This window comes from Channa argus, chromosome 9 (assembly GCF_033026475.1).
Source record: "Channa argus isolate prfri chromosome 9, Channa argus male v1.0, whole genome shotgun sequence".
NCBI lineage: Eukaryota > Metazoa > Chordata > Actinopteri > Anabantiformes > Channidae > Channa > Channa argus.
The window spans coordinates 5,790,410-5,817,453 of record NC_090205.1 but is presented as its reverse complement, the minus strand read 5'-3'; the positions used below and the strand labels follow the sequence as shown (position 1 = coordinate 5,817,453).

At 38.5% G+C, this 27,044-nt stretch overlaps 1 protein-coding gene across 3 annotated transcripts in view; it reads left to right on the top strand.

The window, feature by feature from the left end:
* The first annotated feature begins 7,230 nt into the window (after positions 1-7,230).
* The window catches only part of cntnap5a (contactin associated protein family member 5a), a 93,183-nt gene continuing 73,369 nt past the window's right edge, over positions 7,231-27,044 (top strand). Inside the window, exon 1 of one of the 3 annotated variants that reach the window (XM_067516690.1) lies at positions 7,231-7,485. In XM_067516690.1, coding sequence (XP_067372791.1) covers positions 7,413-7,485 — 73 coding nt within the window. In that variant the 5' untranslated portion in view covers positions 7,231-7,412. The remainder of the gene's footprint in view (positions 7,486-27,044) is intronic. The other 2 variants (XM_067516689.1, XM_067516688.1) reach the window with 2 other exon arrangements.

Below are 27,044 nucleotides of genomic sequence, written 5' to 3'. Positions count from 1 at the left end.
ACTTGTCAATAAGCAACTGTGTGCTAATGCAGTCACAAATAAACTGCATCATGGCACTGATATGCTTGCAGATTAAAGGTTGCTCCAATGTGGCACAAATGATCAATACAGGACAAGTTCTAACTTTCTTAGACCCCTAATTTTATATGAGCTTCTGTAGACAACCAGTTTCCCATTCCATGATATTCCAGAACCACTTTGATACCTGCCAGTGCAGGTGAACCTACCTGCTTGTTAGCTTTGCTTTCACTTCCGTGCAGAAAAGAAATTTGTTGTCTCTGAATTTAAATATATATATATTCACTATCAACACAATTGCAACTTGCCATTTGATTTAATTATCCACATATCCTCATGTTACAGAAAAATGTAAAACATTCCCTACAAAATGCATTTGTGTTTAGATGTGTAGCAGTGCAAGGCCAAGTTGCCCATCTTAGTACATATGGCATAATATTCCATAAGATGGCATAATATACAGGAACACGACAAATGGAGCTTTATTTTTTTTCATACATCCCAACGAGAAACTTGTATATGTTTTATTTCATTTATTCATTATTATTCATTCAGTCCACACTAAAACACACTCCAAAAAAAAAGAATATCTATTTCCAATGTGTACATCAACTAAAAGTTCTACAGAGATTAAGAGGTTTTTAAAGTTGCTCTTTTTTCATGATTACCATTATATTTAAATGTTAAAACTTCTGTATGTCTGGTCATATAGCCTCCCAGTATATTTGCAATGATTTATTTTTTTCATTATAAAATACGAAATACCACAAATTCAACACACTCTAAGACCGAAATAAAATTCAACATTTACTTGGGGAATAAACTGACATTGGCAGGGAAGCAGCAATATGTGTCAGAGCCTGAGGGAAAACCAGCAGAACAACACAGAAACTTACAGAGCTTCCTCAAACTCTGCCTCAACTCGTTGTTTTTTTATTTCATTTGATCTCTTTCTGTGGCTGTCACCACAGTAGGACATTTCCTTTATTATATTGGGTTATTGTTGTACAATGAAGTATAGTGTCTAGTATTATGTACATGTTGAATAGTATATCTTTCATACAATAACATTCTTAATATTAACCAGTTTATCTTGTACTGTATTTGTGGAAATGTTTTGCAAAAGTGCACTTAGAGTAAAACCAATAAAGCAAGTTTGAACAAAGGCAGGTAGATTTTATGCCGTTTGTGTGCAAAAATAGAATAGAAACTCTAACTTCATGGCAAGAAAATGTTTTCAATTCACCTCCATTCAAAAGTTTTAATTATTTTTCCCTCTTGAGTGTTTGACCTTCACTGTGCAGACTGGTGTATGTGCAGAGTTAGTCACCGAAAGGATGTTCTCACATTTTTCTGCTGCATGAAAGATAATTGTATTGTAGTAGAAACAAGCCCCCTGCTCACATAGAGTCTGAATTTAAGATGCGTACGTGCAAATTTTCTCTTTTTTTTAATCAGTATGACATTTTTTTAGTAGTTAAATGTTTTGACATTAACAATATTGTCATATTCTCAGAGTCTGGGGTTTTAGAAGAGAAGAAGTCACATATTATATTGTATATACATGTACACTGTGTCTTGAAACATATCTGAAGGGAATCAACAGGAGCACATTAAAAGCCTTCTATTGGACTCAATACTCCAAGTGTATTTTACCAAAGGGATCATAGTTAAAAAAAATAAATCTACATAAAAAACACATTGCGTTCAGCTGAATTGTCAAGTAGTTCGGAAAAGTATCAGTGGGTGTTTTACCATTAGGTGTGTCCATAAGAAGATGGAGAGCTGTTCCCTCAACCAGCTGGTCATGGGGCCCATCCACCTCCCCACCCTCACTATGGAGCAGATGGCCTGCAGAAGAAAGAACACGCACCAGCCCGTGGACATCTGCAACAAAAACTCAGTAAGTAAACTTTAATACTATTCAGCACTGAACCAACAGAGATGCAGAATGGTGGATTTAGTGGGTAGTGTGAGACTCTAGAATCTGAAAAAAGACATTAATCCAAAAAACACAGTGACCATACAAGTGACCACAAATTGGCCATTCAGACTGGCTGTCAGAGAAAAACCTGGCAACCCAGAGAACGCAGACTGAGTCAGTTCTGCCAACAAGATGTAGAGACAGAGCAACACTTTCTAACACACTGCAGTTTGCATGTAGTTGTTCAGCAAAGTGAAACTGAGATACTCTGAATGTGACCTTTTTAAGAGCAAAAGATAAGTCAAGTACTTTCTTAAACTTACACTACAAATCGCAATGAACTCAATTAGTTTCTGCTTTCTCTTTGTAACATTTTATTTTCTGCACTCTAGTTCTCATTTTTACCATTTGCCACATTTAATCGTTAAATTCCCAGGCAGCTCACAAGATGTTATTGAGGGCTTATAATGGCTCTATAAAGAATCAGTAAACTATTTGATTTCAATGAAGCCATTGTCAGTTAAAGCTTAGTAAACCTTAAGGTGTTGTGCCTTAACAGAATGTACTGCTGTACCTACTAAACAACGAATCGTGGTTCACATTACGGAGTCATGACCTTACACCACAGCTAGCCTCAGTTCTGCCAACACATTGTCATCCCTCACCATCAGATAAGGACGCGTCAAAATGCCACAGAGGTGCACATTGGAGTCACTAATGGACGCTTCAGGAGTGCCGCCATGGAAACAACAGTGTCTGATTTTGACACTACAGGCAAACTTTGGCATCAGTACAGGACACTCAGGAGCAGTAGCACTAGAGTCGGATCCTGGTCCCGTGTTTCTGAAGAGTCCCGTGTCTTGTTATACCAGCTATCACCTAACTCTCTGTAAAGTCGTTGGCAGGGGTTAGACTCTTGCCTCACAGAGCCCGTTATCACTCAGGTTCTCTCACCAAAAACTCATTTTTACAGGCAATGAAACAATCTTTCTAGTAATGAGCTTCAGCTTCTGACAACCAGAAGATGCTCCTACAAAGACGACTTCCTGTGGGACTCACTATCACACTGTAGAGGTTATTTAGTCTACTAGGAAAACTTATTCCCTGCAAACAAAACAACTCATTCTGTTTACACTCAACATGGCACAGTCCAATGCAACCCCCCCATAATAAAGAGCTATGGAGTCTCCCACTTCCTGTTTGACAGTCTGAAGCCATTGGCTAAATCGATTGGGTCATATATAACTTTTGGTAAGTGAATTACAAATGAATGAAATTGGATAAGTGTGTGAGAATTATAGGTTATTCCTTTAACATGTAAATTATTACTGAATACGTTTCACAAGTCAACGTCCATAGTAAAATGTAATTAAAGGATTGCTTATACACATGGACTGTATAGCACAGACATGCTAATGTAACTTAGCAAGAAAGGCCAATGGGACAAAGTGTATGAAAGAGTGATGCTGTCAAAAAAGACCCAAGTGAGCAGACGGCAAGCAGAGGTTCAAAGCAAAGGGGTATTTATTATAAAGAAAGAGTGAAGGTGAAACACAACTTAAAATAACTTCATAAAGAGGAACAAGTACTACAAACAGTGCAAACTACTAACAGGAATCCAAAAAGGAGGACAAACTAAATAAACCAGTGTAACAAAAAGAATAACCAAACCTTAGAGCAACAAACAGGAAAACACGAGTCCAAACAAGGCAAACCAACAGGAATCAGGACATAGCATGCAGAATACTGGATACAGGCACAAGAGAAAAGACGAACTGAGGAGAAAGACGGGTTTAAAAGGACAAGGGCACAGGTGAAACAAATCAGGACAAACGAGGTAGTTAAAGACACCAAACAGAGTAAGAGGAAGCGACACAGGAGGACCAACAAAATAAAAGCCAAGGACAGGAAATAAAGCTGGGAAAAACTGGGACAAACTAAACGCAAGGACAGATTTGTGACAGATGCGATGTAGTTTACAGCTAGAATCACAACAGCAGTATTTTGACAGCTTGGATGATTGGAGATACGAGTGTCCAACATACTCTCTACTGGGGATGGGCCACTCCGTGACCATGTGACCCCGACCTTCAAGTCCCAGGTAAAACCCAATTGTTTTGTTTATGGCTTTTTAAACTTAATATATTTCTTTCCATTATTGTTGTATTTTGTGTTTTAGTAGTTTAATTACTTTACCGTTGAGCAGCACTATAGTTAACGCCGGACTTTTAAAAGATGATAGTAGATACCCACCCCAACAAACAGATGAGGTGACAAATTCAAAGAAAATCTAGCAGAGCGTCCTAACAATGTGTTGGGCCACTATGTGCCACCAGAACATATTCAGGAGTCTGTAGAACTGGTGGGATCGAACAATATCATTCCTAATGATGTTTTCTTTAATTTGGTGTTTGATGATGGTGATGGTGAGAGCGTCATCAAACATGTCAGTCCAAAATATCCCATGGGTGGTTAGTCTTTTGGTGATTGTGCCTTTGCATATGATTCATGTAATTTTTTATTTTTTTTTAATCATCAAACCATTCACTGACCCCCTGTGCCCTGTAGCTGATGGCTTGATCTGATTCTCCACTCACTCATTTAGGTTTTCCTTTAATTTTGTCTCCACGCTCTCAGTCATATGAGACACTGTTGAGAAATGATCGGCCTGGGATGTTAAATTAGACGTTCTTAGTTCTGGGATGGAACCTGGACGTTCCCATTTCACCTAGTTACTGTAAATGCACATAAGCATTTCATACAATTAGGACATTAACTTACAGGAGGAAGTTCATCGGGACCCCATTACCTAAGTGCAAGTAAACACAATCATTGTGAGCATGCTGATGTTAGCACTCAGCTTAAAGCACTGTGCTCTAAAGCCTAATAGAACCATTATGCGCCTGCAGACTGCTGCGTGTATATATCAGGTTCTATTATATACCTTAAACACTAGCACAGGTTTTGTGTTTTAAATACAAACCATTAGAACAAATTTGAAATGAGACAAATCTGTAGATTTTCAGCTCTTTGCACAAAACATGACAAGATAAAAAAAATAAAATAAAAGAAAGAAACCTCATTGCAAACACATGTTTCACAGTGGCCCTACCACAAATAGAAATGCTGAAGTTGTACTGAGAATGAATTCATTATCAAGCTGCCAGAACACTTTCCTACTCAAGGCCATAAAAATTTCTGAGCTAATGCATTTTAATGACAAGACAATACATCAAGCTTTTGAGATAATTCAATATTAAAAACTGAATCAGTTATACTCAAGATCAATCAATTATGCCACAATGAACTGATTATCACTAACGTTTTCATGAATAATACATGTCAATATACACTTATTTTATCCAAAGGAAGACCGGGGACGGTAGCTACACTTTCCTCCGTAGCTTTTTCATGGTAGATCTCTCAAACTGTGACGCACGTCTACTACACAATCACACATTTTGTTAACGTATAATTATTGTTATTGTAAAATATGCGGTGTGCGGTAACACGAGTTTGGGTTAGTGACCCCATGTGTTTAAGCACTGACCCGGCTGTATGTAGCTGGCTGCCCCCTGGGTTGCAGGCTTTGGCCCACATGTTTAATTGTAACATTTTATGAGCAATCAAAACCGTGTCCACACCAATCAGGTATTAGCTCACTGTTTTACCACGTGGGTGTGAAGGTAGATAAGCTGATATTTGAGGTTTTTTAAAGCTACAGTTTACAACTTAAAAAGAATAAAGAAATAAAGAAGGACTTGCTCCAAAACGAATCTTTACGGAGAGGTGCTCTCGATTTCGAGACTCCAACAAGAGCAGTAAGGAGACGTTTGCTTCTAAAGCTTTTCTAAAAGTATCACTAGCTTTAGTTTTATTTTGTAGCATCAAGTTCAACCACTGGGCAAAAATGTCTAATATATATCGTTTATTTTCTTACCTAAAATATTTTTTATTTTTGTCATGAAATCCTCGCTGTTGCTATCAAAGACAAGTTACTTCCCCCGTCAACTAGTAAACTAATGGGAGCTTATAGTGATGACGTCATCACAGGATACATTTTCTGTTTCAGAACTAGCCGAGTTTTAGAACACTTCCTGGTCTCCCCTGCAGTGAATGTAAAGCAAGACTTAACATTTTGGCCTAAAAAAAAAAAAATCATAGCACAGCAGCTTTAACATGCTAAACCACTTTACGTCAACGCTGTATTGAATTATAATATATAATGCTCAGAGGTAAAAAAGGGGACTAAAATATTTTACTCAAGTAGAAGTACTGTTAATGTGGTATAATTATACTTAGGTACGATTAAATTTCGGTGTAAAATGTACTCAACGAAAAAGTAACCTTTAAAAAAATGTATTTTGATTAAATGGTGCTTTCGTTTTCGGCGAAAGATCTTAACCAGGCGATGCAAACAGTGGAGGAGCATTTTTGGCTATTGTGATTTCAGATGCCGAATGAAAACATGAACGCAGGTTTTAAATTAAATGAAAACATTACAATGCCAACTAAGCAGACAGCTGATTTTTCCTACCATGTCATCTTTGGAATAGATTTCGGGGAAAAAAACTAATTTTTGATCTAATCATCTCATATTTCATGTTCACATGAAACATGAAAAATTCACTTCCAACCCCCTAAACACCAACATCTACAAAGCTATGTCATTTCCCAACACATTTTTTTTTTACTCAGTAACAAAAAGGATTGAAATTGCAAAGAAATAAAATACTTGAAAATAAATATACTTGAGTACAAGTAAAATGACTTATAAATATAAATATAGTAAAACAGTTCCAATATACAAAAACCCTATTTGTTACAGTAATGAGAATAAATGTAATTCAGTTGAAATAATATCAATTCAGAAATGCTCCAATAAACCTTTTCCCCTCTAAAGATAACAGTGTGCATTCTCATTTCATAATATAATGAAATAGAACGTGGCATTATTAGAATACACTTAATTCCTTTCCAACTTCTCTTTTATTACTTATGCATGCGGTCGGAGTTGGAGCCAGGCCCACTGCAGTGACGTCACCCAGACGCTAACGACTGCAGGTTGACAGGTGATGTGGCACTCCATCAGGTAAAAAAAAAGGTTGGTTTGCATGTTGTTGTTGTTTTACAATGAACTCAGAGGGGCACGCGCGGCTTTTCTGCTTTTCTGCACGTTGGCATCAGTGATCGAGCATCACAGAAATGTTCCTGTCCTTCCAATAAAGACGGAAACAGAGACAGACCGACAGACACAGACAGAGAGAGAGAGAGAGAGAGAGAGAGAGAGAGAGGGGGAGAGAGAGGTGGGCTGTACCTCACAGTGAGGGAGTGTCGGTGAGGGAGCGGCTTGCTCCTCTACATTAGACTCCTTCTATCCCTCCGTGCTGGAGGAGCAAGGAGGATCCTCATCTGTGTTTGATTTGCCCCTCTCTGCGGACACACGGATACCCACACCACGGCTGGGAAAATGTTCTTTCTGTTGCATATGGTTACCTTTTCTACTCTGAGCGTCTTTCGCGGAGCATCCGGAGCCACTCACTGTGAGTAATGCACCTTTACGCGCACCTGTAAGCGCCTCTGCGGGCTGTAAGTGGAGTCTGAAGCCGGCGGCTGCTGTGGGGGGAAAGGATGGATGCTGCTCAGACCGGCTGGTACCTCTCTCCTCTGTCCCTCCTATTGTTGCAGGTGGAGGCATCGTGTTGATTTTGTAAAGCTGTGCGTGCGTGTTGGTCATTGGAAGTTACATTTTTAAGACGAGCTCCTTTGTGTCGGTGTCGTGCAGATGAACAAGTTTCCTTGCCTGTGTTGCGTGTGTGTGTGTGTGTGAGTGTGTGTGCGCGCAATGAAGGTCAGGCAAACAGGTTAATTTCTTTGCATTGACAAGTCGGAGACAGCCTGAAGGGAATCTCTGCGCTCACTCTGCTGCTCGGGGCTATTTGGCACACAAAGCTTTCATGTGAGATTTTTTTTTTTTTTTTACGAGTCAGTTTTCGGGCATGTTTTTGCTGATGTGTGTTTGTGAGGAGAAAGTGCTGACTGGCCACAGCTGTACTGTACAGACCGGCTGATGTTATTATCGCTCCACTCCTACATGGAAATGCACACAGTCTGCTGCAGGTTCCGCTGAAGACAGATTGCTTTTCCCCACGGGGTGATTTTATTTTATTTTTTGTTCAATTTTGTATTTGGACCTGTGCAGTGTTGTGTTTGATTGCATGGGTGCTTCCAGTTATATGTGAGTTGATGACTTGTGGAGATCAGAGCAAATGAGATGATCCATCAGTCAAAGATGACACAAAGTCACTGCTCTCTGCCTCTTGAATGCGAAGGCTTCTGTTTTCTTTGGCTTCTGCTTTGATCACTAGGCATTTAGCTCCATTTGGAGTCAAATTGTGAATTTTCTACATTAGAAACACGGAATAATCACTTATGAAAATCACAAGTTAGATAAATATTGAAAACATCATGTGTGTTTCCCGGCTGCCCCTATTTCCAAACTCATGGTACCTGAATTAAAGGTAAATATGCAAGAATACTTAACTTTTCGGCTACATATTTCCTTAGTAGCCCCACATCCGGCTAATATTTAGCCTACTCTCAGCGCAGTACTGTGGGCAGGTCGGTCAAATTTATTAGAGACACCTCTCAGCATAGCAAAGTGCAATTCAAAAGCACTTAAAACACCCATTCATTTGAATCAGTTTTAACCAAATATGAACATTATACATCCTCCACCAATGCAGGATTCATTGCAGAGGTGTTTTCATTAGACCACATTAGCTTTAGAGTAGCCTGAGTTGCCTTGTAAACTGGCAAACTGAGTGGGCTTTTACTGCTGATTTTACAGTCGATGTCAGATGCTCATAAAAGGTGGAACTTCCGGAAATCACAGCAATATGTGCAGCATTTATACTGTATCTGATTCAACCGCTGCAGTAAAGGTTTCAGTTTGCTGCAACATATAGCTGAACAATGAGTGAAACAATAGTGATTCACATACTAACTGTCAGCATAGGAACAGAAATGACATAGAAAAGCTCATTCTGTCACCGGTGAACATGGACATCACGATTTTTTTTTTTGCCAATTTTATGTCTGTGTGTTTCATTCCTGCCTCTTTCTGATTCCTATTTTTGATCTGGTTTCCCACAATTCTGACAAGTTTTGATATAAAAGGAGGGTATTTCTTTTTTAAAGAAATGAAGGAGAGAGATTCTATCACCGTAGCTCAAATCAAAAAATATAATCAGCCTGTTGCCCTCTGGGTTTCTGGTCATATTTCCTTGCAGACTCCTCTCCACTTTTACACAAAAGCACTGAGTTTAAATTTCACCAAGGACATTCATGCCTCCCAGAGGATGAACCCTTTTACATAAGTCTTGCACTAATTACTCTTTTAAGTACAGTTTCTGATCCAATTCCTACATGCTTGTAAGGCAGTGAGCATTTTATTTATGTGAGCCAATGACCTGTGCTCCAGCTGCACCCTTGGGATAACGTTTTCATTTCTGGCGCTACAACTAAAAATAGAAAAGGCCTCTAAACATTTTGGATACCGTTGCTGTGTTGGATATATGAAAAAGCAATGGGATTTGCTTTCTTTCCTTGTCATGTTAATATGTAAAAGCGACTCCTCGATAAATCAATACACCAGAGGCATGACATCATTTAATCTGTTTGTCTGTGCTCTCTGAGGGCGAGTGTGACACCAGACTTGTGTTCAAGCACTTTATGTTAAGGTGAGGAACTGAGCTAAACTGACAGCTGCATTACTCATTTATGACAGTCCTGTGGTTCTCAAATGTGTGCTGTGATCGGGTCTGACACGCTCTGCTGAGATGAAATGGTGAGATGCTCCTGGAGGTCAAAACGCTGCTCTCATATTTAACGCAGAGAAACAAAAAGAATGCGAGCGGAGATGTGTCATGCCTGCTTTGCATGGCCTTTGTCTGGTGCCGGAGACGCTTCCCCTCACTGGTCCTTCTGCAGCGGCTTTCGCATGGAACAGTGCATCATCAGCATGTAGTCAGGGGTCTTTATTAAGTGAACCTGCGTGGGTATAATCTTCACACTAACACCGAAACTATGGACAAAGAAAACCAATTATCATACAATATACAACACGCAAAAGGAGCGTTTGTGGAGTTAAAAAGGTCACTACATGAAAAATATTCATAAATGAGACTCATACAAGAAGAACTGCTGACTATAATGAAGCTAAGGCCTAAAGAGCATTTAGTTAACGGTAATATTCAATTTACAAATAGAAATTCTGTAAATAAATGGAACAAAATTAAATTAAATAGATCTTGATTGTTAAAATAGCCTATTTTAACATTTTAATAATAATAATAATGTATTAATTAGTTCAGGTTATACATTTACCGGTTCTCGTTTGCATCATTAAGAATCAAGCAACGGGAACGGACCCCGTCAACAACTGTTTATGTCGTGATATAAGTACACGCCATTCTTAATTACTGACCACAAACGGGCACTTTGTCAGAGAAACGAGACCGAAAACGCGAGGGAGGGGTCAGGGGGAGCGTCCCCTTCAGCGCTCACTGTCATTTACTTGTCCCTGTAAGTTGTCCCTGCCAGGGTGATGAGATATAAACAGACTTTTTTTATACTAGTGCCTCATAAACAGTGTGAAGTGTTTAATTGTGACTGGACCAAACATATGAAGGACTCTGGCACATTGTCTCACTTAGGCTGTAATATTTATTAATTTACAGCATTTTGATCTGTTCGACCTTCATCATTTCACCTGCAGTATGTGCACAGAACCTGCCCTCATTCATTCAATGAGAGGGCAACAGGAATGAGATCAGTGACCTGGATCACCTTGACTGAACACACCCATGTTCACATTCATTATTAAAAGATGGGTTCACAACTGGAGTCTGTCTCAAATCAGTTGCCCACTGACACAACTTGGACCTGCCGTAACCGTTTCTAATCTTACAGACCTCTCAGAGGTCCCTCCAAGAGATGCTTCATATGTAAGTGATAGGGGCCAAAATGCTCAGTCCTTCATCTGTGCAAAAAAATTTTGCCACCGCAACTTGCGTGGGAAGCTCTGTCCTGGAAAAAAAAAATACTTCTACAGTCTTTGTATACTAAAAAAGGACTGTAGAAAATATACACTTGATGTGAATAATTCAGGTTACCGAAGCCACGTGTTAGCTTTAGATACGTTTCACTTTTCAGCATTGGCGATGACGTGTGATGTCGCAGGACGTGCGATGTCCAACTTATAATGCTGCAACTTTTTTTGCTGCTTGATACAAAGGAAAAATGTGTTGCTATTTGTTATGATAATCCACAAGAGAAGTCTGTTCAGGCTCCTACTCTTCCCACTTCAGGACCTTTGAATCCTGTTAACTTGCAGCGACTGCTAATCTGCCACCCACTCCTGCTACGTGGGAATTAAAACAAATGCACCCTTCATCACAGACTGCTAATGCTAGCAGCTAAGGCTAGCAGACATGGCAGGGGCCGCTGAGCGGTTTGAGAGGACATATCCGACATCCTAAATGAAAATCATAAGTAGGTAATAGTCATTTTACATTTTACAGAGGTATTTTTACCACGTTATTGTTTTATTGTTTGTGGCTTGGAAGGAATTCCACAGCTCCCAGCCCGTATTCAAAAATCTGCCATTTTTTAAATGAAGACGTTCCGTATTACAGTGGGACTGAAGGGAGGAGTGCATTTCTATGCAGATGAACAAAATAAGCCCAATTATTATGGAAGGATTCATTCTTAATCAATTAGTTAATAGAGCTATTGAGATTATCCAGTGAAAAATTGTTTTTTTTTTCATATTGCAGTTTATATCACAGGGGAAAATAATATTGCAATGTCAGATTTTTTTCCAGTATTGTGCAGATTTTTGCACGGAACAAGGCCTGTGGAGTTTATCACTTTAAGAAGCAATCTTTTGTGTATGTACAGGAGACAGACTTACAGCATGAAAAATGTCTTTCAGGGTTCACACAATGTGGACACAACTTGTGAGATTATGCAAATCAGAAGTATTGACTCATTACCATAGAAGACACATAATAAGTATTTACTGTACTGTTATTTACTATTATTTATTGGACTTTTATTGGAGTCTCTCTCCAGGAGTTGGATAGGATCAGTTTTATCTTTGTGCACTGAGTGGACAGCAGCTTAGCCTGGTGTTTGGCCTGTACGCTGCTTACCTCAGAAGAGGGGGAATACATCTTCTTGTACTTTCCTAATGGTTCAGCTTACACGAAGGGACTTGGGTTTTTAGTTTGTTTATGTTAAAAACACAGTATCTGTCTTTTTTTTTTTTTTCAATTGTCTTTTACTAGAAATATTGTGGAGTTGTACCAACTGACAATGTGTCACATTTCTGTCAGCAAATAGAAACTAAACTAAAGTCAAAGATGGGCATTGGTAGAAAAGTAAGAAAGAACGAGTACTTTGTTACTGTACTTAGGTACATCCTTCACATATCTCTACTTAGGTAGATTTAATTGTGGCTACTCTGACTTTTACTCCACTGCATTTCTAATCAAACTTGCGTTACAATCATGTCACTTTTCACATTTCATAATAAACCACTTTTTCCAATTGATTATGAAAATCAATCACTAGAGAGACAGGTATGCAAAAGACTTATTTAGCATATAAGCAGTACTCAAAGTGAGCTGGCATGCAACAATTTTACTCTTCGGCTTCCCGAACTTGAACTTGGTGTTGCCTTCATTTGACATGAGTAGTTTAGAAATAAAACTGAAAAGAAGCATCAAATCCTTAACCCGTCATTTATGTCCGTTACAATTAATGAGTTAATCTCCCCCAAAACGTGAAGCAGCACTGGTCCACAGAAAAGGACCAAGGAAAAACCCCTTTTAGTAAAATATTAATCATGAATCTTTCTTACTTTTACTTAAGTAGAGATTTCAGCGGGTACTTATACTTTTACTAGAGTACACTATTGTATGTTTATTTGTACTTTTACTTTAGTACAGTTTTTGAGTACTTCATCCACCACTAAAGACAGGAGAATGGACGACTAATCTAATTGTCGTTTTAATGCCTGTTAAGTCTTTTTGACAACCTGCAAGTATCTGCAGTATCACACAATGCAGCTGAGACGCAGAATTAGCTGCTTGACATGTTTTGCAGAGCCATTGACAGCTACACTGCATTCGCTAACATTGTCTTTCAATAATTTTATCTGATGTTTATGGAGACAAAGCACGTAAACATGCAGGCACTGATAGGATGTTATGTGCAGTGAACGTCTCATCAGCGGTACTTTACCTTTCATGTTGCTATCAGAAGGACTGAGTACATTGCAGGATTGATGGAAAGTATAAGTACTGCATTGTGCTAATGCTGCTTGAGCTGAAACGACAGAGAGTGAGCAGCTCTGCTCAAACAGTTTAGAAATGACAGCTGGATTTAATGAGGACATGGACACGTGAGCGTGTACGTAAACAACTACACCGTGCCTTTTCCACAGAACGTGTAACCATGGTAACTGTACACAACCAACAACATCAGCTGTAGCCTCAAAGTATGCACAGCAATCCCTGTTACCGCCACGTATGACTGTCGAAATAAATACGCCACACAAATTTCCAGCTTCCATTTTCCATCAATAATTGAGTATTTGAAAATTTGCAATAAAATTGAGTAGAACATGTGGTAGAACGTGCACGAAATAACAGCGGTGGTGTGGAAATAGCGAGATAAACACCCTTTTATGCTGTTTGTTGCCACTAATACGTCAGTTTCAGTTTTTCACGTGCCCAGAAGACTTTGAAACAGGTGTAAATGCAGGACTTTAAGCTTGCTACAGTACAGTATGTACAGTAACCGATGGCGGCCAAAATCCACAGTCCTCCATCTGGGCCAAAACCTTTAGAGGCTTCAACTTTCTAAATTAGTCACATTAGGTGGAAATCTTCCAAATTTGCAGTGTTTTCACTTCACACTTCCCTCTTTTTGTTACTTTACTTCCACATCAACTCAAGAAGTAAATGCAGTGCAGGGGAGGAGGAAATTCTATGCGAAAAAGCCTTTTATTTCACAAACTCTTAGGTGCTTAGGTCTCGTTTCAGCTTTATATACGCATTTAAATACATTTTTGCTCAGAACAGGGACTATGGATTTTGGGATAATCACTTTCATTTAAAGGACTGTAGGAATAGATCTCTTGACGGCCTGTGTGAAAACGAGCAACACTTACAGCAAGTAAGACCTTGTTCAGTGTTCGTATGGGCACCTGACTGTTGTTTACAGACACACTTCATAAATTGTAAACCTGTCCTTTAATCTAAGTAGTAGGCCTGTTGGTACATTAGTGTTATGATCCATTCCATGATCTGTAGCCACTCATCTTGTTCAGGGTCTCGGGGGTTGGGGCCCATCCTAGCTGTCATTGGAGCACGGTGGTGGAATGGTTGGCGCCGCCGCCTCGTTAGGTCCCTGGTTTAGATCAGATCCCAGCTGGCTGCAGCCTTTCTGTGTGGAGTTTGCACGTTCTCCCCGACCACGCATGGGTTTCCTCCAGCTACTCCAAAGACATGCATGTTAGCTTAATTGGTGACTCTGTATTAAGCTAGTACTGCATAACCAGTGCAGCACCCCGGACACTTAACAGTTTAATGCGTTACCAGTTTCTGTCACTTTTTGCAGATACTAGTGTGCACAGCATTATTGACTAGCTCGCCTGTCTCATCGGATCGTGACCCTATTCCCAAAAGAGAGTTCTGTGATAGCATGCACCATGTTTCTCAGCTTGGCTACAGCTTGTATCTCACCTGACATCTGTGGGTTGGGCACTGTAGTCAAAATATTGTGTTTCTATAGCTCCTATAGCTTCAGACATGCTCTCCAATAATCTAACATTGACCAAATGTGTCAACCTCACGTCTGAATAAGCATCCTGGTCAATTTGCTTCATCAATCTTAGTAGCTTGGACCTAGAAGCATTTTAGTTTTTCTGGTCTGCACGCACTCACATTAACAGAAAGGTTATTGGATACTAAAACAAAAACATGAAAACTATTTGTTTTTAACTATTCATGTAAACTGAGATTAAATGATTTACCAGAATCATAGGTCGAAGCGAATGTATTTCCAGTCAGATTCAGTTCAGGTGACCGTTTCCGTGCTGTGGAAATCCAAAGGAAGAAAACTAACAACAAACTACGAAGTTCATTTAAAGTCACCAGCAAAGGGAACTCACGTTGTTGAAAGGAAAAAGATGCAGCAAGGGAAATGTTAGCAGCAGCTGCAGACTGTGACGCGCTGAAATGATCAGAGCGAGTGGATGATCAGCTTCAATCATCAACCAGTACTAAAAAAAACTCATGGGTGTGTTTATAGAGAATATTACTGTGTGTCGACCAGATTACAATCAAGCTTTTGGAGAATTTAATGTTTAACTCAATCTGAAATTTAAAACTGTGGCATTGCGTGCATTCATTCATTTATTGCATTTAAACTGCAACTTGGTCCATTAGTGTTTTAGTTAAACGCACAAAATTGAATTTGAAAACCCATCATGATGTGAATAACGTTAATCCTGAAGTCAATGAATTTAAATGTCCAATGAAAGAATTGGCTTTTACTCTTTGTGGAATAAAAGGCTTTGTCAAGCTGAAACAAATGCATCACACAGGCTGTGTTAGTAAAGTTAAAGTTGAAATGTCGATTCTTTGTGATTAATTCATCATTTTTCCCACCACATTGGTCCCTGGTGAACTTTTACCTTCAATTAAAAAAGTAAAGCTGAAGCTAAAATAGTCATTTCTGGCGGATGTTCAGCGTGTGTATTGTGCTTCTTTCATCACGGTTTGTCTGAATAAAAGCGTGAGGAACATTAACATAAATGAATATCTGAGTGACAAAAAGTCATCGCTGCACCCAACTGATAAAGGCAACTGTGTTACATATTCCCCATGTGACTTTGGCTTTGATTTATAAGAAATAAAGGATGATGTGTTCTTAACTATAATAAAAATCATACTATATCATATCACGGTGTAACTTGATACCATTGATGCCACGCAAACCTGTATGGCATCATTGACATAAACTCCCAAACCTGTTTTAGGCCATTGTGAAAATTCTTTAAGTGAATATTTCCTGCAATCAGTAGAAACATACATTTTAAAACTCTTGCTTTGGGCTGGAACAAGCAGACGCTTTCATTACTGCCTGATATGACCCTCTTTTACTACGGGTCCTTTGGAGGAATATTGCTACAACTTGAGTGATTCCCTCATAGCAGGTGGAGACCATTGTAGCACACATCCATCTTCTATAAGGTAGAATTTGTTATCCATGTGGCAAAGCATCACACGCACACGTATTTACTTACAATTTCATACTTAAAGTTAGCTCAGCAGGCAGATACTTCACAACTAATTATTTCTCATCTGAAGCACCTGGAATGAGCTCGCGCAGAGTTGGCATTCGGCATCACAGTGGAAGTGTCTGTGTGTGTGTGTGTGTGTGTGTGTGTGTGTGTGTGTGTGTGTGTGTGTGTGTATGTGCACGTGATGGAGATGATGCAGCTGCAGATTCACTCGGCTAATGAATGTGAAGCAGGCATTCAAGTAACACCTAACTGCTGTACACATTCAAGGCCTGATGAATTTATCAAAAGGTAAATGAGGCAGAACACTGCGGTGGGACAGCACTGGCACTTTTCTACACGTTTAAACGTACAGCACACTTCTTAAAGGCAAGAGGAACTGCAAGTAATGCACAGCGTAAAGACTTAGAGACACTGGCTTAAGTACGTGGAATCAAGTTAATGCTATTAAAGTTCATGGCACATGATGCAATATAATGTCAGTATGTAGAAGAATAAAAACTGATTATTGTTTGTATTGATTATTATTGTTATTATCATGAGGATTATGTGAAAGATACTTTATCTGATTTTTTTTACGTAGCTAAAACTGTTTTTTTTTTTGTATATTTTCCATTTTGTTTCATCAATTTCTGTATATTATAATTTATTTTTGAAGTAAATGCCAGGCAAATAAATTACAGACATTATCACCTATGTAACATTTTTTCAAAATAATAATAATATTGTTTTTAAATGGCACCTACAAAAAAAACATCAACTTAATCTTCTTTTTGAAATTACAATTTGACACATTGCCAATCATTAAGGGCATTTTTCTACATTCCAGTACAATGTTGATAATTGTTGTTGTTGGCAGGACAGGGTCACCGTTTTCGGTTTTTACCTGGACAGATTACTGGGTGGACTTTGTGCGAAAAAGTCAGTTTATTTTTCCATCAGAAGCAATCTCCATCTTGATTTTCAAAGCTGACGTTGAATACAGAGCAGTGCTGCCGAGGCCTGTGTTTATTTGGTTAAATCGAGTAAATACAGCATTTCAGAGCTTTCTGCGTGATCCCCGAGTAACTGCAGCTCTGCAGAAACACAAAATAAAGTGAGTTTAGCAGGTTGTATTTTATCTTCATCTCTTCATATCAATATCAATTTAATTGCTTGGCTGTGTGCTGTGGAGGCCGTACGCAGACAGATGCTGCTGTCTTAAACTGTCTTTTCAAGTTTGCTGTATATTGTGTGTATGCATGAAGTGTTATTTCCTTTCCTTCTGTGCCACAGACAGTGTGTTTTTACAGAATATGTAATTTATGTCAAAATCGTCACAATATATTCTCTGGGAAAAAAAAGGAAAACATTGGAATTATTTTAATGCACAAAATAACCAGACATGAATGTCTGTTTTAAGCTAATCCTTTAACCTTAATCCCTGGAAAAATTAAAGCCCATATGCATGTCGATGCAAACATTAAATAGCAGTCTTTGATTTGCAACATTATTTACAAAGGTGCAATTCATTTCGAACATTAAAAGGACAGGTACCGTGGTATTAAATCGCCCATGTTCGTGTGTCTTTCAATATCCAGAGGCTGTTGTCTTTTGCAGATCAGTGTACTGAACAAAATGCTTTTTGATTGTAATGAGTAAGAAAAAAATAAAATGGATACATGATATGAGACTATTTAAAGAGATATTTTCTGCCTGGTCTGTTGGGATTGGAAAAAAATCTATTTTGATGAATGTGGCGCCAGTGGAGGCCTTTTCATTTCCAGCTTTATTGGTCACGCAGTGACACTGCACCAATTCCCAATCTATAGAGTGCAATGAATATGCTTCAGATAGTTATGTAGTCTGTAACTTTCATCTTCTCTTTCTTCTATTCAGTGTTACTGGCAAAGGGTTTGAAAGGATTATCAACACCCACTGTCTATCCACTGTGCCAATAAGGTTCAACCGGTAATCACCTAGAGACGGTTTACTGGGATGAGAATAAAATGATTCCTTTACAAATATTTAAGCTCTCAAATGAACCAAATGTTAAACCAAAGGTGACAAATGGCCCATGTATGCGTTATCTTTTTTATGGCATAGATAATACCTAATAATAATAATAATAATAATAATAATCAATTTAATTTATAAATGTATTTGTATGTCTTTAAAAACAAGTCTCAAAGTGCTCCAAGAAAAAGAAGCATAAAATATATAAACATTAATACTAAACAAAGAAGGACCAGTTATTTAAAAGCTTTTTTGAAGAGGTAAGTCAGGTGCTTTTTAGAAGCAGCTACATTCTGTGGGGACTTCAAATGTTCAGGAAGGGACTTCCGAAAACAGTGGGGGCGGCTGAGAATAAAACCTCAGTCTCCCATAGTTTGTTACTTAGTTCTGGGGGTAATTTAGGAAGTGGGTGCTTGTACAATAAAGAATTGGGGTGTATATATATAGAAGAAAAAGGATCGGTCCGAGGACGGACCCTTGAGGGACACCACAGGTATCAGGAAGCATCTGGGACTAACCAGGCTGACATATTCTGTCCTCCCAGATAGGAAGAAGATAGGAGGTGAACCAGTCCAGGGCCGTACCAGACAGTCCAACTTTGTAGACTGAGGAGGATGTGATGATCCACGGTGTTAAATGCTGTGGTTAGGTCGAGGAGAATGATTTATGTAATTACAATGTGTGATTGTGAGTCAGACCTAGACATGGATGTTCACACTCAATAATTTGATATTGATTTATGTTGTATTCATACAGACCTGAAATACACACACACACACACACACACACACACACACACACACAAACTATCTAATTTTCATTTAATTATTTTCTAGTGTGGTCTTCTACTTAAATTATTGAAATCCTAAATGCCCCGGTCCAAAGGATTCACAATTATTAATATGAATAAATATTTCATTTGAAGAATGTGATTTCTGAAATCAACATGATGCAATCCACTCCAGAGACAGCATAACACTGTAGGACAGTCCACTCACGGTTGATGCTTGTTTTAGCTCAGTAGCTCTAGGTCTTTGGCTAAGTGCAGAGCCTGACTTTAACTAGCAGCAGCTGATGTAACCTGTCACCACCCCCCCGTTGTTTGACTTTTTAAGCACAGAGAATGATGAATGTAGAGAAATACTCATTGCTACTCATTGCTAATAAGACAGCACAAATGTCATCGCATTCACACATTGCAATTAGAATCTGTAGAACAGCAAAACGCCCGTTATCAGGAGTGTCAGGAGTAATTTAAACCCACTGCTAAAACCAGGTAAGAAGGACAAATTACTTTTGTATCTGTAGCATTTCGCTACCAAGTAAAAAAGATAATGCAAACATACAAACAGGGGGTAACTGTATCAGTTGTATCAGTGTGAACGTTGGATATTATAATCTGGGGCTGGTAAACAGAAATAAATTGCTTTGGAGTTCTGTCTCCTAAAAATGTTAAATTACCACTTGAGCAGTTTTCAAACTGCCCTCATTGAGATGTTTCACTGAAATGTGCAGCTGTAAACATCTGTTCTGTTACTTAGCTTGAAGAGGCCATATTATGTTTTTTTTTTTTGTTGTTGTTATAACCTAACAGTTGTGATGATTGTATCCATACTAACCATCACCCAAGTTCCCAAACATGACCTGAATATATGAGCTGAATCAGGTCTTTAGGCCTTTTCATTGGCTCTTAGAAACTTCTTCATACAGTCCAATGAGCAAAAGTGCTCAGCTTGACCACTGGCTGATGTCAGCAAACTGGCCAATCAGAACAGAGCAGACTTGGAGTGGGGGTGGGGCCTTAAAGAGAGGAGCTAACAAATAACTGTTTCACAAAGAGCTGAAGAAGTATTAGTGCAGGTGTATTATAGGAAAAAAAGCAGCTTGCTGGTTGGTGAAACATTCAAAAGAATTTTTGTAAATCTTCACAATAAGAATATGAACTTGGAATTATGCATGACATGGCCTCTTTAAGCAGTGTATTATAGCGGTGCTAAAACGGTGCTGTGCTTGTATTTGTAAAATTAATTGTTAGAAACCTCAGATATTGATTCCACCCTGCTGAAAATACTGGTTCTTCCCCCTCACATTCAGCACCAGACTCCAGTTTACAGATCACTGTAGTATACTGTTACTTCACTCTATAACTTACGTCTCCCATGGCAGCCATTACTTGAGCCGAGGTTTAGATGCGGCATTAGAGAATTTGCATTATTCATCAGGTCGTACCGGCAGCCAATCGTAGTAGATGGATCATGAATAATGCAAAGTTTATGTAAATAGCGTTTTTTCTAACAGCTACTGGAGGATAGAAGAGAAGGAGAGATGTGAGATGCAAGGGAAGATGGGTGTAGGGAAATCTAAACAAGTGTTGGTGAGTAAATGTTTGAAATCCACTCGTGTTTATAAGCCTAAAATATCAGATTTGTAATGCAGCTGTCAACAGTCATGCATTCGCAACCATTCTGCACCGTTGTTAATTAGTAACACGCCTGTTCTTTTCCCCATGTAGGACATATCAGTGCTGATGCTAGAAATCCCCACTTTCTATGACAAACTGAAGTGAACTATTTTCACATTGGGCTACTTGGAGTCATGGTGTAAACAAGGGGGTGAAATGAGCAAAGCGTAAAGCAAAGAAAGGATCAGTATGATCCATTGAAGTAAGCACAAATTGTGGAGTCTCATTGCCAAGAAACCATTTAGAAATGTTTTATTTTGTCATTGAATTCATATTCTTACTGTGCATAAATGTGGTTTTCTGTGTCGTTGGAGCTTTTCGGGATGTTAAAGCAGCTTTGAACTGCCTGAATGCGGCACAGTGACGCAGACATCGTGGCTATAAATGCATCTCGACTTGACTGCCCACAAAATGCTATGTAAAGCACTGGTGTGAAACTCCCCACCATGAGCCAGTGCTTGCTCAGTAGATGGAACTGGCATTCAATTTAATTTTTTTTTAATCTACCCCTTCGCTGGAATTGATCTCTGCAAGATGTGGTCTAAAAAAAAGTCTACTTAATCAATATTGAATCTTTTAACTTCAAAGTAAACTGTGTTTTTTAGTTATTTTTATAATCTGCTGATTCTGAAAATCCAACTTTTGGACCAAGGCACAAGGAATCATGTACTGTCACAGTAAAAGAGTTAAGAGAGAAGTTTTCCTAAACTCTTCTTCTCCCCAGTATCATCCTATTACTTAACCTTTCTATCATCCGTGTTCATTGTTACCCCATTATTATTTTTGATTAAAAAAAAAACATGTCATTATTAATTTATTACCAAGCAGTTATATAAAGTGCCTCCAAAATCCCATAATCCAACAGAAAATTAACACAAATCCTGTTTCACTACAGTCTTGAATGAGTGTTGAATAATTAATGTTGGCAGATGAGATGTGTGTAATCGGTAAAGCTCTCGATATCACAGTAAAACATCCTGGAGGCTGCCTGTAAATTACAGACTTACAGGTCTCTTTAGATAATATGGAGCGTTCAGGAAGATGAAGTGCGACAGTAAACCGGGGCTGTGTCTCTCAATCATTTGTATTGATGTGTGCTTCCTTGAATTCAGCCAGGACCGATTGTCAACTGATACCTTTGGTTCTAACCAGGCTTTCACTGAGCAGAGGTCAGTGATCCCCAAAACCCATGCGAGGTATCATATGGAGCTTTATCAATGCCCCACAGAGGTCTGGGGCCGATCTGTTACCAGATAAAATCACTCTATCCTTTGATATTCTTGACACTGCGGTCTGTTGATTGACCTCTCCAACAGTCTGCCTTTCTTTGTTGGGGTTTGTCATTGCCATACATTTTTTACAGATGTGGTTTTATTGTCCGGCAGCAGAAAGTTATGAGGTCATTATAATACGTCACATGGTTTTTTGGGGGGCTTTTTAATTTTGTTTAGGTTAATATTTGAATATGTGATGTTTCTGATGTGACTGAAAAAAAAAAAAAAGCAAAGAAATGGTTAAAACATGTCCCCAGATGGAGAAAAAAGACATTTCTTTATTTTGATGCCCTGTCTCTCTCTCTCTCTCTCTAATGGCCTGTAGACTTTGTTCTGTGTGTTCTGTGTGTTCTGTGACACAATTAGTCAAAATAATCATTCACCGAACATTAATAGATGACAACTTTGATAAATCGCTTAACTCATTTATCAAGTGAAAAATACAAACACGCTGTGAATTAAGGCTTTGGGACTGCGTGCTGGAAAAAAACAAGCTTTTTAAAAACACAGACTTTTGTAACAGGCATTGGATTATTTAATAGTAAAACCTGTTAATAATAATAGTAGTAATAATAATAATAATAGTTTCTTAAACGTGAACAATCCAAACACCACTTGGTCCTGTATGAAGAGCTTATCTGCATCGTTTTCTTTCTTGTGACAGACGAAACCGTCTTTGCTCTGATTTGAACTCTATCCCAGTGGTTACTGCTGTTTAGCTTTAGCATGATGGGCGTGTTTGTTTTTGGTCCCGTGCAGCACAGGTGGGAGGTGGACACATAACAGCAGATGTGGATGCGGAGTAGTGACACAGCTACAGTACCTACAGTGATGTTAGCACTGCAGTTCTTTCTTTTTAGCGTGATTCTCTGTTAATTTGTGAACGTTTACTGCAGTGCACTTGCAAAGACGGTGGACAAAGACATACTCATAAACCCTCATAGAAAAGTGAGCGTAATCCCAGTATTATGCGTATGTGTAGCCAGGCTCACTGTCGGATTTATCCTGTCAACAGTCATAAATTATGCTTCAGTTAAATATATTGATATCAACATATTTGACTATGTGAAATACCCATAATCATGGCAACCCACAGCTATATCATGGAGGGATACTGGGGGATTTTAATGGCTACTAGCTAGTGAAAATAACAAAAACATCACCTTGACACAAAGTATCAACATTACCAGTTCTGATGTCTTAGCTCAAGATATTAGCTACTGTAATATTACTTACTGGTCCAACAGCAGAACACTATGGCTGTTGTAGTGACGGTCACAAACACTACAGTTGGGTGTAAAAGTTTCCGTTCCCTCATTTTGAGAAATCAAAAATAGTAAAACTGATTTTCTTTTCATTAACATAATATTTGAATGCACATTCGGAAATTGTTCAATTGTTCTTTCATCTGGTTTTTTGTAATTTTCAATATTTTACGCCAGTATAATCATTTACTTCTAATGAGAAACATTTGTACTAAGCTCTATGAACATTATTATTTTTATGGCAGGTTTAGGGTTTTTGGGTTTACATTCCGTTCAATGTCATATTAATGTATAGGGGGATGCAAACCTAATCCTAAACCCAACATATTAATAATGCATATTCAGTTAGTCCAAATGTTAATTATCACCAACTAAGCATTATTCCTCCACGCTCACTCACTTCTTCTGTGGTTTTATATGAAGCCTGTGTTTGCAGGGGCTTTGGGTGTTTACATGTTTTGAGATTTGAAAAACCGTGTTTTGTCACAAGTATGTGTTCAGCCTTATTCGTTAGGAATAGATAAAAGCAATATATTATTATTGTAGTTGTAGTTCATGAATCAAAATGCAGCACTTATTTAAAAATGCTACATAATTTACTTAACAAATGTATTATTATTATTATTATTATTATTATTATTGCTCAGATTGACTTAAACATACGGTATGAATAAAAAATTTTATTTAAGGTGCTGGTGGAGCTACCTGTCATCCAGACTCATTAAATACAATATTTTTTTTGCGAGACTCTGCCCTCTAACCAATCATATAATTACTTTTGCTTTTGCTTGATAAGCCAATTATTCATTAATTTTAATTCTGTTCTGACAGTGAAGCACTGGGGAAGAGAATGCTTGGTCAAGCATTTCAATGCTGGCACTGGCTTATATTACATAGGTTTCAGTAGTGACTGCACAGCTCTTTGAGACTTTATTGTTTGTGTCAACTAGGGGCTGCTGCCATCGACTGATGTCGTAGTTTTTTGAAATAGTTCAATAAAATGTGTACTGAATGTCCATTTAAGCTATTTTCAGTTTGTTCCAGCCAATGAAGACGATCAGGCCAGATTGAGAAGTCTGATCTACTCTCCTCTACCTTTTGATCTGTCTCTATTTCATATTCTATTTTTACAAAATCCCTTTGGCTTTTTTTTTTTTTTTTTTTTTTTTTTTTTTTTTTAATATCCAACCGTTGGTACATTTCCCGAGAATTGATATCCAAGAGGAGACTCAGGCTTCCTCCTATCTGGTGAATCATGTTTATTTGATTCGGTCATGTAGTCATCTTCAGGTGCAATGATTCCTTTGCTACTAGAGCTTAAAATATCCAGCCCATGTGTGAAACAAAAAGCACTTTGTAGTGATAATTGATTTCTTTGTGGTGCAGCAACTGCTTTGTGCATCCGGATTAAGCAGGCTTCTAATGAGCACAGCAGAGCATTGGAAATAAAAGGCTGCATGCACAGTTTGGCTGAGGCGATTCCACTGTCAAACACTGAATCTGATTCCTAGCGTATGATGAAGAGTAGGCAATTTCAAGGATGTCTTGTTATCCCACTTTAGTGAAAGCTGCTGTGACACAGTGTTAAAACGTGACTTTTCGGACCCCTTATGCCCTTGAATTCAAAAGATTATTTGTATGAAATAAATTTACCTGTATGAGAAATTACTTTATTTAGGATCTCAGAGGTCGAAGAGAAGAATAAAAGCTCATCCTGAGCATGTTTGAAATCACTCGGTAGGGACGGAATGGTGATGTGTTATATTTTTAAGGAGACATGAAAGTTAATCGTGCAAAGATATTGAAAAGCAGCATTAAAGGATGAGGTTGGCAATATTCTATATAGTTTTTATTGGCCGCAAATCCCGTGGAAAAAAAAATCTACACAGAGTTGATCCCTGTAATAAGCACTGTCTGTGTAACCATGGCTGATTTATTGTAGCGTATTCCTCTGTGCCACAGAGCTCTATTGTCCAGAAACGATTAAAAACACATCAGTGAGCTACACAGTGACAGATTCGTTCATATTCCAACACTGTATGTTTAGATTTTTTTTTTTTGGTCACCCACATACTGTGTTCTAATACTGTAAATACACACTACAGCACCAAATGTGTATTAATCCACATCTGAAAATAGTTATCAGCCCACTCTGTCTCCTATGTTGTTGTTTTTATGCAACTAAACTGATGTAGTTTTTGTATTAAGCTGCAGTTTGCAACTTAAACCAGAGCTGGTAAAAAAACTTAAAATCAATGCACTTTGCTCCATCCTGTTTCTCTATGTTCTTGTACCGACTACCACCAGGCTCTGCACAGCCCCTCGGGTGTTGATCTTTATCACATTACACTAAATTAAAAGGTGCAACACGTACTAATTAGGCAGAAATTGTTGAGATTCCCTGCTTGGTCAGAAGGGCGAGCATTGCTCCAAAACATTCAGGAGCCAATATCTCTGCACTGCTGCCAGTTCTGTTCAATGAGTCTGACTTCAGGGGAATATATGATCAGCACCATTAGACACACAAGATTCGTTTTGGAGCATATTGTGTACGTTACCATGCAATGTATTTTTTTTAAATCAACGCTAGATTTAGAAATTGAAAGCAAGTTGCTAGGAAGTAGTTTGGGTGAATGTCGGGCATATTGTGACCAGTTTGACTTCAGAGTGGTTAAGTTTAGGCAATAAAAGTCCGTCAGTTAAGGTTAGTGACAGGGTCTGGTAACTGGTGAATTATCTCTATTAACCCAGACCACATATTTTCCCAGATCTTAACCGAGAGCTGTGCTCATAATACCAGTAATAACAGTGTAGTCAGACAAACTGGATTTTGTGCTGCTGGATCAGATATTGAAAATACATTTGTTAATTAGGCTCATTTCATTATATGATGAGTATCAACACATTCGTCTCTTTATGTTTAGTGTCATGATAGTGATATTTTCATTATATTTAGAGCAAATGCAGTTGCAGTCACATTCCTCACAGAGTGTGTTTGCATTTCTATCTATACATTTAGTTGTGTACAAACACAATAAAACATAACTATCGTAACTATAAACTTTTACATTGAAGAACTTACATCATCAGTAGGGAACAGTTAACTCCGGCTAGGATGCTAATACAGTCCTGATAAATTAAATAGTAAAGCTTATGCACGCACTATTGCATGCGATTTGATTTCAACTATATCTGTATGTCTCAAATATGACTTACAAAAATGTAGTGGCTTGGAGTCAGTGTGCAGGTGATGCGCTTTTTCATCTATTATTTTTATCCCAAACACAATCTGCGATAACCTCTAGTGTGCTGCAAGCCCAGGAGAAGCCAGATGACACCTCTGTGCTGACCTTCCGTTGGTCTGCACAGGGAAGAAAAAAAATACGAGCACTTCTGCGACTCCAGCTGAAAGCTATAGCAGTTGATGTACTTACTCTAAGATTTTAAGAGATTAAATATTCCCTCTCAGCAAGCGGTTATGCCCGTGGGTTCAGATGCACGTCTGAGTTCATTTGGCTATGAGTGCCGGCTCTCTGGGACTTGCATTGAGATTGCGAGTCAGCTTCAGAGGATTTTCAGTCATCCCACAGACCAAGGAGTAAGCTTTGCAGACAAATCATCCTCCATCCATAAGTCTTCCTGACTGGCAGCCAGGCGTCTGGCTCAAGACCAAGTCTGTAAACAACAACAGGGTCTGAGAGACGCAATCTTTGCACATGGAAAAATGGTC